Source organism: Neofelis nebulosa, chromosome 2 (assembly GCF_028018385.1).
Source record: "Neofelis nebulosa isolate mNeoNeb1 chromosome 2, mNeoNeb1.pri, whole genome shotgun sequence".
Classification (NCBI taxonomy): domain Eukaryota; kingdom Metazoa; phylum Chordata; class Mammalia; order Carnivora; family Felidae; genus Neofelis; species Neofelis nebulosa.
In genome coordinates this window covers 43,043,456-43,058,000 of record NC_080783.1, presented here as the reverse complement: position 1 = coordinate 43,058,000, position 14,545 = coordinate 43,043,456, and the positions used below count along the sequence as shown (strand labels likewise).

The 14,545-nt window shown below is 38.7% G+C and overlaps 1 protein-coding gene and 1 long non-coding RNA gene across 3 annotated transcripts in view; one reads left to right on the top strand and one right to left on the bottom strand.

Moving 5' to 3' along the window:
• Nucleotides 1–14,545, bottom strand: part of TMEFF2 (transmembrane protein with EGF like and two follistatin like domains 2) — a 231,100-nt gene that overhangs the window by 46,931 nt on the left and 169,624 nt on the right. For both annotated transcript variants that reach the window (XM_058710780.1, XM_058710786.1), the window contains exons 6-7: nt 1,704–1,852; nt 906–965 (exon numbers count right to left, since the gene is read on the bottom strand). In XM_058710780.1, the coding sequence (XP_058566763.1) occupies nt 906–965; nt 1,704–1,852 (209 nt within the window). The remainder of the gene's footprint in view (nt 1–905; nt 966–1,703; nt 1,853–14,545) is intronic.
• On the top strand, nt 12,697–13,394 carry LOC131501087 (uncharacterized). The gene is made up of 2 exons (XR_009256630.1): nt 12,697–12,770; nt 13,188–13,394. It is a non-coding gene; the product is annotated as an uncharacterized LOC131501087 (long non-coding RNA).

Sequence of the window (14,545 nt, the reverse complement as noted above, 5' to 3'; positions counted from 1 at the left end):
CAGTTTCATTGAGATTAATTTTGTATATGAATATAACTTCATAAATACTGTTAAAGAAAATGCAATAACTGAAAAAAATGAATGATAATACAGATAGAAGCACTTTTGATTGACTAAATTTAGTCACTACTGTTTGATAGTTAAATGAAAAACTCTTTAAAAAATAAAAAAAAAACCTCTACATATCGTTATCATCATCAATAATTTATTTTTATATTTCAATCCAAAATTTTATAAAATTTTATGATCTGCTATTTGCGTGCCCGTCAACTATCTCTCACTCTAGAAACATTACATTAGATAGAAATAGTTCTCAAAATAGCATTCTATAATTGCTAATAAAATGTATGTTTTTATATAAATGCTTGATAATTCTGCAGACGTCAGAAGCTACATTGTAGTTTTAAAGAACTTTATTATTTTGAAAATAGTTTACACCTACCTTTTTAACTTTGCATGAAAGAGAGATCGGCTGTATTATTATCTATAGCTGTCCTTTCTAGTGTTTTTAGAGACTAGCAAAGCTTTTTCTTGTTGACTTTAATGAAAATTCAAGCAAGAACGTTTGCATTCATCACGATATGCTGCCAAAAACTGCATTAATTTCCATTGACGCCCATTAATTTGATAAATGTTTTGTCATTTGTACCGTTTGCACTGTCAAAACAAGTTAGTTATATCTTGCTGACATTTTGACAATTGCTTTAACTCTGGCAAAAAAAAAGTATTTTATTTGCTTCAACAAAAATTCACTATTGCCTATTGAAGGTTTGAACTAAGCGAGAGAAGATCAGCACATGTCAGAAGTCTTGGAAGATTCAACTAAGGTTCAACGGTAAAAATTATTCTTTCACAACTCTCTTAAAGAAGCGCTCATATTCTGTAGTAGAAAACATTATAAGTACCTGCATAATCTGTTCTTGCATAATGCCCATCTTCAGATTTAGTAGTTGTAGTTGTGTTATCTGCGTTAAAAAAAAAAAAAATTAACAATTAAAAGATTGATCAAATGCGTCCTAAACATCTAATGTCAAATTTACATTACTCCTCCGATAGTACCTTCATGACAATTAAGGAAATTTTACCACTATAGTTCTAAGCAACCTGTACACAAAGACAGATTTATGTCAATTTGCTTGAGAGCGAATAGTAGAATGATATCAGCTTTCTGAAGTTTGGGGCAGAGTAAGTTCACAATTACAACTGAGATAAGGTGGATAAAAGAATAACAAGTCAAAAAGCCAGGAAACGTTTGTTTCTGAATAAGAAACAAAACAGAACTTTCTAGTACATTGTGCTTTAAAAAAATGTACTTGAAACACTTCTATTGAAATCAACACATAAAAATGGTGCCATTTGTTTTTAATTTCAAGGCTTGCTAATAAATCCTCAGCTTCTTTGCTAAAAATGACTTTGGCCCTTTTTTCCCTCTGCAACGAGACTGTCTGCTGAATACAGGCTTCTGTGTTTACGGCATTATGAAGACACAGTCCCATTATATAGAAAAAAGATACGGACTGTTGCTGACAGACCCTGAGACTCCTATAATCACCAAAATGCTACAGTAGACTCTGCTATCCATTATAAATCAGAACTGTTTTTCGGAAATGAAATAGCTTGCCTAATAAGGAGTTATCTTCACTCTTCACTTCTACACGAAGACTAAAAACATGCTTTGAAATGAATTTTGGTACGAACATTACCTTGACATCGACCCAACGACATGACTTCAATTTTCTCCTGTTTCTGACATGATGCTTCTTTGATTTGACATGCATTATCATAAGATTTCCCATCAGAAGCACAGAGGGGATTGAAGTTGGTTTGAGAGCAGTCGATGTTGCACACACACCTGTAGGAGAAGAGAAATAAAAATGGGTGAAGGGGCTTAATTGTATGCTGATGGATAGTAACTAGGTTTAGGATGGTGATCGCTTTGAAGTGCATACAAATATCGAATTATAATGTTGCACACCGGAACCTTATACAATGTTATACACCAATTTACCTTAATCAAAAACCTGTAACATCAATAGTGCTAAGTGCTGGGTTGGCAACATACAAGTTGGCAAAAGTGAATTGTATCCTTCCAGGGAAGTTCCTTCACTTTTCTATCTGAGATGAAAAGAAGCACAGGACTAATTGAAAATAATTCAAAAGATTGAGAAATGGATAAAAAATAATAATAAAAAGGGAATATAATCATCAGTAAATCTTGGCCGCTGGAACTTTTAAAACAGGTACATAAACTTCCATGCTGATGCCTGTAGGATTTGAATACGTTGAGGTAGCCATGAAAGTCTGCTTTACAATTTCCTCAAATGAGATCTTACCACGTGACTTCTATTCTCAGGATATTTGAATGGTGAGAGCGTGAAGAAAATGATTCAAAGGACATGTACACGAAAGTAAGCAAGGAGATTATTTGGAATGCAGTCAGGAGTTATATTTTTTCAGCATACATAAGGATGCACATGATGAGAACTAAAACAGGACTCTTTGATGGTCCTTAACGTTTCGGGAGGGAGCAGAAAACCCTTTGAGAATCAAATGAAAGGTACTGCTCTCTCCTCAGAAATATTCATACATAAAACAACGTTTTGCATGAAATTTCAGAGTTTTTGTGGGCTCCTTGATGCCTACTCCATGGACTCCTTTCCCAGATATATACTTTTTCTAATTCTTGTTTTAAGTAATAAGTAGAAGTTGATTAGCACTCATGATTTTAATATTTTTCTACAATATGCATTAAAAATGGTGAATTAGTGAGAATTAGGTTGCCTGAATTAGCAGAATTATACATTTTGTTATTTTTTTTAAAGTTTATTTATTTACTTTTGAGAGACAGAGAGAAAGCACATGTGTGTGAGCAAGGGAAGGACAGAGAGGGAGGGAGAGAGACAGTCCCAAGCAGGCTCCATGCTATCAATGCAGTGTCCCAATAGCAGCTTGATCCCAAGAATCATGAGATCATGACCTGAGCCGAAATCAAGAGTTGGACGCTCAACCAGCTGAGCCACCCAGGCACCCCAGTATTGGACGTTTTATTTATTTATTTATTTATTTAAGCAAACTTCATATGACTTTTCCTATGTTCTTATATTATAATTCTCCGTATTTTACAATCTACTTTGTTACTCAGACTATGTTTCACATGAGTGTAAATATGTCATTGCTTTAGAATATAAACTCGTATTTTAAATTCCTATTAATATTTACATCATTTTTCTAAATAGGTTATATGCTTCTTGAAGTGGTGAAGCACACATTTTACTTCTGTATATCTTACTTAGAGCTGGGCATATAATGATAACAATAATAATCAGCTTACTACACGCTGGGTTCTTAACATGCATTGCTTTATTTAATCTTTGCAACAGCTATGTTATAGATCAATGATGGAGCAATTATAAGGTCAGAGAGCTAGTAAATTGTGGAACAAGGACCACCCACAGATGTGTTGAAGTAAAATATAGCCCCTTTCCTCTCACCATTGGCTGTATGTTAGACTTTCCCAGAAAACTTGTAAATATACGAATTATCAGCAGGTTTCTGGGCCCCAGTAACTCTGGGGGTAGAGACTACGATTCTGCCTTCTTAGGCAGTCCGCCTGGCACTGGATCCACTTCCTGGGAATCACTGCTTGATCCATGTGTTGATTAAGTGAGAGAGGGTTTGTCTACACACCAGGGCTGCTCAGAGTGTAGTCCTTAGACCATCTGTATCAGAACTACCTAGATCTCTGTTAAAAGTGCCGGCAGAAATTGTGCTAAGGCACTTAACTTTTTTTTTCTTTTTCTTTTTTCTTTCTTTCTTTTTTTCTTTCTTGTAAGAGAATTGCTTTAGGAACACTTGGTTATTTTTACTTTCACCTGTTTAGGAACAAATAGCTAGGACAGATGGTAACCATCTCCAAATGCTTAAGTCACTGAGGAGTGGAGTTCCTACCTCGGCCGTGATGTTGCTGCTGAGATCACAACATGGGGACCTGGGCTGATTCTTGGCATCTGAAAAATCTGAGATTGGGAGCTGCCTACATGTTCAAAGAACTTTTGGTCCTTTTCACAGTGGATTTGGGAAAGTGATTTTGTAGATCACCTTTGGTCTCCTTAACGGTTTGTGGTAAATAAAGAGGGGAGGATACTGACGTTTATTTTTTAAAAGTTGGTTCCATTTACCTTCAAACAAGTTTACTGTTGTTATGTTAGATTCTGGGGATTATCTCCTTGAAAGACACCAAAATAATTATCTGTTACTGGCAGCATAACAGAGATAAATCATGTTTTATCATCTATCTAAAGAGCAAATTATATAACAAGGGCTTTGCAGGTATCTTCAAGTTATTTTTTGTGTCTGAGTTTATTAAACTTAGTTAGAAAACAATGCAGGATTCCAGGACGATAGTCTGAAACTCTATTGGCAGTAGTTAAATTACCCTTGTGTTCCCTGCCCCACCCAATACACTCATCATTCAATAACTGCAAGTTAATAGATAAATAAATGAAATGAATAAATCCAGTGACATGACTCTATATTCTTATAGAATTAATACAAATTGTCATTATTATATTGCCATAAACAGATAGGGTAGCAAAATAATTTCTTGACAGATATTAAATGTTCTGAGATCAAATAATGACAAATATAATACTCTCTTACTTAATGATAGTCCTTGTCCCATGGGGCACCTGGGTGGCTCAGTCTGCTAACGGTCCGACTTCCACTCAGGTCATGATCTTGTGGTCAGTGAGTTTGAGCCCTGCATCGGGCTCTGTGCTGATCGCTCAGAGCCCGGAGCCTGCTTCAGATTCTGTGTCTCCCTCTCTCTCTGCCCCGCCCCTGCTCATGCTCTGTCTCTCTCTCTCTCTCTCAAAAAATAAATAAACATTAAAAAAAATGATAGGGCCTGTCCCAGTGCTATATGCTTTATTTTTATTTTATTTATTTATTTTTATTTGTGAGAGAGAGCAAGCGTGAGCAGGGAGAGAAGCAGAGGGAGAGAGAGAGAGATTCTTAAGCAGGTTATCCGTGCTCAGCATAAGCCCATGACCCTGGGATCATGCCCTGAGCCAAAATCAAGACTTAGATGCTCAAACGACTGAGCCCCCCAGGTGCCCCAGTGCTATGTGCTTTATATGCAGCTACCTCTTTCATCTGTCTGTCTCTATGAGGTAGCTACTATTATCTCCATCTTACAGATGGGACAACTGAAGCTTGGAGACGTCACCTGGCTTGTACAGGGAAGAACCTAGTTTCCAGTATCGACAGTTTGATATCAGAACCTGTACTGTTCTACGTATTGTTCAGTACAATGAAAAACAAAGCAGATCCAAATTCCTACTATTTACTCTTTAACAGAATACCTTGGGTGTACAGGATGTGAAAAGAATAAGATTAGGTCTGCTCTTAGAATATTTATCATGATTTTATGAATTTAAATCACAGTGACTTTTAGTATCTGACTTCCCAAACAAGTGATCCAGACTTTTTAGTATCGTAAGGATGTATCAGTAAACATTCATTTGAAGATACTCTGAACTATTATCTGGTTATTACAACAAGTAACAAGTTGATATGCACTGAATCAGTCTGGCTACAGAAGGCATCAATTGTTTAGACTATTACACCCTTGGCAAAATTCTATCTAAAGGTGTTTCTACTTTTTATAAAAATACACACGTAGACAGACACACACACATCTACACAAACATACACTCTAAATGACACTACCGAAATTGTACATTTTAGAACCACATCTTCTCCAAGGCACTGCTTCAAAACTTTTAAGAGCTTGGAGTTTTTGGAAGTTCAGATTCACAGGGTAGAAAGATTTTGTGTGTTGATATGAATAAATGAATTTGTGTATGTGTACGGAGAGTGGACTCTGGTGGCATTTGCTGCATTGTTGATGTCCCAATTTATTAGTTTATACCTTCTCTTTCTACAACTTTCTTAAGGGCAATGTGCATTTTTTACCTTCAGATTTCTGGAACCTGCTGGAGGGCATCATAGCAAGGTCATCGGTAACGATTGTTGAATGACTTACTGAGAGAATGGCAGGATGGACTTGGATGAAGTTAAAGAGAACAGTCATGGGGTGCCTGGGTGGCTCAGTCGGTTAAGCGTCCGACTTCAGCTCAGGTCGTGATCTCGCAGTCTGTGGGTTGGAGCCCCGCGTCGGGCTCTGTGCTGACAGCCCAGAGCCTGGAGCCTGTTTCAGATTCTGTGTCTCCCTCTCTCTGACCCTCCCCCGTTCATGCTCTGTCTCTCTCAGTCTCAAAAATAAATAAAGGTTAAAAAAAATTAAAAAAAAAAAAGAGAACAGTCATTGTGGAGACATTAACATGTAGGAGAAAGAACCAGTGATAGGTTCATATAAACTCTCACCCAACTCTGGGCTATCTGGCCTTTGAAAAAGGTTACCTACCTCCTTCCTTTAATTCGTGCCCCACAGACAAAGGAGACAGAGCACTAGCCCTTAGGGGCCTTAAAGGCATCAAAGTGCAGTTGAGAAAAGGACGCGTTTCACCAGGCAGGTTACTACTTATATTTTATGGCATTTGGGTGCAAGTTTTTCAGAACCAGGATAATTTAACCATGGTGGCGACTTGTCAGTTTATTGCTGTTTCAAACCATTGAAAAATATAAGGCTCCAATAAACGGGTGACAGAGTTATCATACAGTGTAATGGTGAGATTGCAGGCCACTCTGTGCAGTGGCAGCTTATGTAAATTAATCCAGGGTTTTTCTTTCTACGGAAATGTAAGGCAGATATTTTTAAAAACAGAAACTCTCCTTTCTTCACTGCTTTTGGCAAATAATTGCATTATTATTCATTCTGAGAGGAGTAACTAGTTAATTACAGTGTGTCACAAGTATTTTATGTGAGCCAAGGATTTATAAGGCTGAGGACTGTATGGATGCCTTTAAGTTTTTTGTTTTTTTTTTGTATTTTCTTTCCTTTTTTTCTTTTTCCAACCTATCTCAGTCTTGTGACATTTTGACACTGCGATTACATAGATCTCTTTTCTTCTCGGTTGCAAAGAAAAAGCATCAGCCCTACTTGAAAGTAATAATTTTAAGGGTCTCTATGTGGAAATACCACCCTCTGAAATCCCTCAAAGAAAATTAACATTGACTGAAAACCCTAGCTCTCCAAATGGTAAGAAAGAAGAGAAACATCCAATAAATTCAAGAAGCCTCTGGAAGGAGTGAAGAACCGAAACTATAGGAAGTAAAAAGTGGTGTCTATGGTGACTCACATGCATTTATAATTATCGCATGAATATTTGGGGGGGGCTCAAGCCCCCAACATTAATTTAGTTCCTTGTCTCTCTCGAAATGGCTCTTCCAGGGTGTTCTGCAATGAGTTAAATAAACCCTTCCCTTATGTTTTGAGATGCCTCACTGTTGGCCAGAGCGTGAGGCTCCAAAACCTGCCAGGTAGCAAATCCCTTATTCATGGGTCTGCTTGGGGACTGCCCTCTAATATCACTAGATTTGGGTTCATCTATTAAACATGCCCGTCACTTGTTCCTCTCCCCGGGTCCTTGACTCGTCCATTCCAAATTTTGTCCATACAACATCCCTAATCAGTTTTAGAGTACCCAATTGTACTGCAGTGAGGATGGCTTTCTAGGTTGTTCTGAACCTTGACTGGTTTCTTTCCCTTGTGCCTGTCTGGCTCTGGGGCTATTATGCAGACCCTTCCTGGCCTGGCCAGAAAATGAGGTCAGAGCCACTGTCCATGCTCTCCGTCAGAACTGTAATGGATGAGTTGCATTATATTAATGATAGTGAAAACAGTGTGTACTTTTCATTCAAGACTCTTGTGATACTTTAAGCCCATTTACTCATTAACTCTCATGTCACTCCTCGATTATAATTATTTTATCTGTAAAGAAACTACAATTCAGGAAGGACTGGGTTGTGAGGGAAAAAATGAAATAAGAGATATGAAAATGCGCTGAAAGCAAAAACCCTCTATACAGGGCGTGGAAAAGCACTGACTGCAAGGTAGTGTTGTAAATCTACTATATTGTCACTCAGGCGATACACGTGAGCTTGGGCCGATAATTTTTGTTTCATTACTGTTGTCTGTTTCGTTTGTTTTTATTTTCAAATTTGAGAAGGGCAGTTTTTCTAGTTTGGAAATCTAGGAGGAAGGAATAAGGCCCTTCTCCAGACAAATTACCAAGGACCACAGTCAGGTTTTTCAAGGGGGACCAGGGTTATCTTGTTTATGGAAAAGCTTAGTTACCATTGATATATACTTCTTTATAAGGAGGTAAACTATAGGAGTTGGTCTATTAGATGGAAGGTCTTGGGAATACTGAGAAAAAGCCTGGGGCAACAAATAGTCAATGGGTATCTGAATGAATTAAACCTGAGCTGAGAGACCCTTTCTTGGGGTGGTGTCAGAACTTCCAAAACAGAATCACATATTGAACAGATGGCACAATTTCTGGATAAAAGACTGATGGCCATGTATTTAAATAATATCAAATACAATAAAGGTAGATGGGGAACGTGACTAGAACCTGGAGTTTCGTATCAGATAGACTTGTGTTTCACTGAGGCTTGATCATGTGCTAGCTGTATGGCATTGAACTAGTTATTTCACCTCCCCGAGCTTGTGACAATGGAGAGACTGATTCAGGATCATGGGGATTAAATGGAATATGCATGTGCATTGCTTAATAAAGTTTCTGAGAAGTTGTAGATACCCAGTAAATATTGGTCCTCATTAACTTTTGGCTTAGTGGTTTCTTTCTACTCTTGGATGCAAAGAAAAATCTTCTGTGGAATATTTCAACCTTGGGCTCCCACCCAGAGATTTACACTTAGGAGACCTGATGTGAGGCTGCAGTAACCGAGGGGAGTTGTCAAAAACTCTGCAGGCGATTCCGATGTGCAGATGTGGTGAGCTGCACTTACAGAAAATACTCTTTCTCACCCTCTAAGACTAAGAGATTTTCTAATTTGGCATCTGTATGATTCACGTGAGAAATTCTCATGCACTGGGTCTGGGGAAGGACTCAGAAAATCCCTTCGCGCTTTCTAGAGCAGATAGCTGGCGTCGCCTATTGAGCAACCTCAACTATTTTGGCTTCGGTCCCACCCTTGTCTCTCTTCCCTTTATTCCATTAGAAGGAATTTAATATTCTTGTTTCATGTAAATGATTCAAGGACAGGCACTAAAAGGCTTTTCTCCACGCCATACAAGGGAAACGTTTGTGGTGTCAGGTGACAGGGACAGGTGATTAAATGCACTGACACAAAAACATCATTGGTGGCGCAGTCAGCAGAAGTGATTCGCAGGGCAAAACCATGAGAGAGCAATGGGAGAGGATGTGAAACCATGGAGGGCCTCCGTGTGCCAGGCACTTAGCTCCAACTTCCACCATGCTCCCAGCTTTAATGTTCCCAAGACTGGGAGGAAAACGTGGAAACCGAACTATCTCCAAAGGTGAGTCAGATTTAACAGAACTGTGATAGAGCAAATGTGATAGGGAAACGTGCAGGGGCAGACCCTACCAGAGAGCTGGGCAGCTGTAAACAGATCAGTCTGATTGGAATGAACTCTTCTCATCCCAAGTAGCAGGATACAAGACTCTAGACAGATTGTGAAGGGGCCCAATTCCATCTAAGGGGTGGCCTTTATCTTCTACTGAAAGCTTTCTGAGCACAGGGTGATGAGAAGGTCACCATGATGGAAGGGGTGTTTTAGGAAGATTACACTTGCAGGGGAGTGCAGGCAGGGGGACTAATCACCAGGCTATTGCTGTAAACTGGGGGGCTAGCAAGGAAAACCTAGGGCAGGGGTGTTGGCTGCAATGAAGAAAAGGAAGAACCAATGGGGCTTAGTGGCTCCATACTTGAGGCATACAGTGAGGTTCTAAGGCACAAATGTCACCAATATGCCCTTCCTGCTCTACCCTTTCCTGCCTTTTTCCTGACCTGCGTTGTGTTCCAAAGAGGAAACTGACCAGAGGAGCAGCCTGGCAGCTGTGTGTGGGACTCAGGAAGGCATGCTTTCCTGGTAGGGAGAGTTTTCTTTCTTTGCTGTCGGGGCAGGGCAAACAGTTCCATCACGATAGCGACATCAGGTAAGCATCCTTACCAGCAGTTGAAGGAGAACGATTCTTTGTAGTCATGTGTACCCTGCCTGGTTCCAGGACTGACTGAAGATGACTGCAACAAAACAGGCAGCAGGTATCTATTAATGCTTGCTGCCTTAGAGAGCAAACAAGGTGCCCTCCAAGCAGCGGGTGGCCGCACGCCCCTCTTCCATATAGACATGATATAGGCAAAACGGGGTTTAACTTGAGATCCGTGTTCACGTATCATGTTTGCATTTTTCCCATGATTATTTTTTCCCTTTTGAAGCAGCTGCATTTACATCTTAAAATAATCAAAGTAAACAATTCTTCTTACTCATATACATTTTTTAAAGTATCTTGAAGCAAAAATCCTTCATTAGCATTATGTGTACGCTCTTGCTCATTAAGCTGGAAAACATATTCCATAACCGAGAGTGACTCTGTGATTGCTAAGAAGTGTGGCTGCTTTGACTAGATGGGCCTTACTACAGAGCAGAATCAAAAGGCGTGAAAACCCCAGAATGAGAAGTTGGAAGTTAAAACAATACAATGAAATCTGCATTTGAATCCCGAGATGTACTAAAAATTCCCTCTTGCTCCTTCCTGTCAGGATCATGTTGCACGTTTTGACACTTCCCTTCCTCGATTCCTACACTCACTTCAGCCAGCTCCACGTTTATATTTTGCAAGCTGGCCCTCTGGTATGCCTTCATCTGACCAAGGACTTTCAGGAGTAAATATGTATGAACATCATTACAGTCTAGATTTTCCACGAAACTGCAACTGAAGATCATATCTTTGGATTTCATCCATAAGATATAAAAAAGCAGTAGATGAATAATAGCTCTGCATTGTGGTAAAGCTGCTAGTTTGAAAATATTGTCCATTACATTGTTCAGGTGGTTTTCATGATGGTGGTTTCAGGTCCTGGCGGGAATTAATTCCATTCATGATTAAAATTTGTATCAAATGATCTCTCTTATTGCTATATGTCATCCTGTATTTTTTCCTTTATTACTCGTAGGGTCAATGTAATTTAAATTTGCTTTTAGAATGACATTAAATATTTATGATAACATGATCAAAAACTTCATTATTTGAAGTTATAATGAAAAAAAATATAATAAAAATATTCATAGGGAATAGGACCCTAAGAAGGGAAAGTGGGAAATAGGAACGAGGATGTTCTAACTTTATCTATAATGTTATGGTTCTTAAGAAATGATCAAAGGCAAATATGGTTAAATGTTTGTTTTGTTAAAAGTAGGCGGTGGATGTCCATATGTTACATTATTTTTTATAGTTTCAAAATATAACTAAAAATAAGAATATTAGATCAGACATTTTGCTGAAAATGATGAAATTACCAAACTTGGTATGTATTTTTTGCATTGATTCGATCCAGTTAATTTATTTCTAAATTGTTTAAACAAAATTAAATATATATTCATATGTGTGTGTGTGTGTGTGTGTGTGTGTGTGTGTGTATATGTGTGTGTGGAGACATCCCAGTGGAATAAAATAACATTTCTTTGTGAATAACTAAGATTGATCTTATGTGTGTATAAAAATGAGTCTCAAGCAGAGTTTATTATACGAAGGGACTCATCTCTGTGTTTCTTCCTCCCTCCTCATCTTACTTGTTCGCCCACTGAAATGTTAAACTTGTGAACACATGGTGGCATTTTAGTTAACAGGCCCAAGCCAGCATTCTTCATTGACTTCCTGCCGGTGAGTTTTGATTGCTCTGAAACAGGGCTGTATGGCAGTGCTGTCGGCCAGGAATAGTCATGAGCTATTCTGAAACCCTTGGGATGAAGGACTTTAAGTAGAAATGTTTTAGCATTTTGCCTTGAAATAAGAATACTTTAGGGCGCCTGGGTGGCTCAGTTAGTTAAGCATCTGACTCTTTATTTCAGCTCAGGTTCCGATCTCGTGGTTTGTGAGATCGAGCCTTGCATCGGGCTCGGTGTTGACATCATGGAGCTTGCTTGGGATTCTCTCTCCCTCTCTCTCTGCCCCTCCCCTGCTCAAAAATAGATAAATAAACATTTTAAAAAAGGAATACTTTAATTTATCAAAAATATTAAGCTTAAAAGGTAAGAAGGGAAAGGTTGTGTGACTGCCACCCTGCTGCAAACTCTCGAGGAAGGTCCTGTTGTTGAAGGTGTCGGGAAGGTTGCCACTATTACTGCCGTCCTTTTTTCTATTTTCTCCTCTCTTGGGCACATTCATTTTCATTTATCACAGATCTCATTTAGTTCATCCTAATCCCATCAGTGTAGTTGAGGACGTACTTGGTGCTAGGTACTGGGCTAAACATCAGAGACATCAAGATGGCTCGTGGGATGCCGACTGGAGGCAGAGATCACAACTAAATGAGAAAAACAAGTATCCGTAAAATGGTGTCCTCAGAGTTGGACTTTGTTGGAGTGAACAACATGTTTGAGAGCGCTGAGGAGGAAAAATGACTTCTACTTAGAGAGTCTAGGAAGGTTTCGTAGAGAATGTGACTCTTAACTAGAAGCTTAAGTGGGAGTAGAATTTCCACAGGTGGTTTCCATGGTGACTTGTAGCAAGAGGACTCAGAAATCCGATTCCGCCCTAACAGTTCATTTCTCATTTTCTTTCCTCTGTTGATGCTTCTCCTGTGTGTTCGTTTATACAGTAAGTGATACATCAAAAACATTTTTCTCCTTCCCTAAAACTCTTATCTCACATTCTATATTACAAACGAGAGCACATGTGTCCTGTGTGGGGCCCAGGGCCATAGAGACTTCTGGAAGTCAGACCAAGCCATTGAAAGAAGTCAAGCCTCTGCTGTCTGGTATGGGCATTCTCATTCTCAAGATGCTGGATCTCTGGCTGCAGGATACAGAAAGATAAGCTGGCCCGGGACGATGATGTCTGGGGCGACCAGTTCTAAAATTCTGACACTTTGTTTCCTGATACTCATATTACCGATTATTTCTATTTATCCAGCACATCCTTGCCTGTCAATCTTCCTCACAGTCTTTGCTGCTTCATCTCTGCTAAAGCCTCTACTAAATGAGCCTGACACTCATCAGAATGTTTCCTTCCTAGAGTTGATGTTCCTGCTACTGAGTCTTTCTGAGTCTACTGCCCTTTCATCATCGACAGCCTTACTCACTTGCTCTCCAACCTGCCCTGCGTTACGTGTCTCTGCAGTTGAGTGGGAAGAACATGGACTCGTGAATCTTGTAATAAGGGCCTGAGCCCATTGTTTATAGCTAAGAAATGCTTGATGAGTAAATGATAGACTTGAATTAATATCTTAATTCTGCAAATGGCTTGACACATCTGTAAAGGGTAGAAAATAACTCCTGGCTCATAATAACACTTGCCTCCAAAGGTTTTTCTGAGGGTATACATGGAGAACAAATGGAAACGTCTTCATGGGATATTTGGTGCATCGCAGGTTGTGCTGTTTTGCTGCTTCCCTTGCTCATGGATAGTTCATTCTTCATCTTGTACTAAACTGGTCTCGTCCATTCCAGACGGGCACCAAATACAATATTTTTCCACATACACTTAATTGATTAACTGCAGATAAGCTTTGACCCAATGTGCACGAAAGAACTGCTTGTGCACATTTCTCTAAAATCTATAAATTGAGGGTTTTTTTCCTCTCATATTTGGAAGTACAAAAAGATTACTGTCTTTTTTTTGCTTCAAAAAGAATTCTTATAACATTTTAGACTATCACTATATTGAGTAATGCTAAAAATAAGTTTGTTTCACTCCTATTTTTTTCTAGCCCTTGTTATCTCTGTCTTCTTCTTCCTTACCTTTCTGTCTTTATTACTTGTGCTCTCTCCAAAGTACACAGTCGAAGTACTTCGAAAAAAATTTCCTGCCATTGATGGAGCTTACCATCAATGGAGCAGAGAAGCTTACTGTTAACAACGTGGAAAGGTTTAAAGTTCTTGCTAATAATATAGGAAAACATTTTCTTAATATGTTGTCTATAAAGATGATATAAGTGTATTTATTTGCAGAGACAATATAAATGAAATGAGAGACGAATCTACTTGTTTTCAAACGTGGTAGAAACAAACTCAATTTGTAGATTTTAGATAACATACAGAGCAACATGAAAAAAGTCACATTGAATTCTTTTGCTTTCATTCATTTTTTCATGCTAGAGTTATTTGCTAACAGTGCTATTCTTTTTATTCTAATTAAAATGTCTGCATTCCTATTCTTAAGTGTGGCTGTGCAAAATGGTCCTGTTCTTGGTTTCATCTCAGAAGGCTTTTTAAGCTGAATAATCAAATGTGGACCTTCTTTTAGTAATAGCAAATGGCCACTGCAGGAACACAACATGCTTTTTTAAGACAGTGTTTTGAATTACTTATAAGAGGAGGAATCCTTTTAATGAAACCAATAATCTATTGACTATACAAATGCTAGAGTTATTA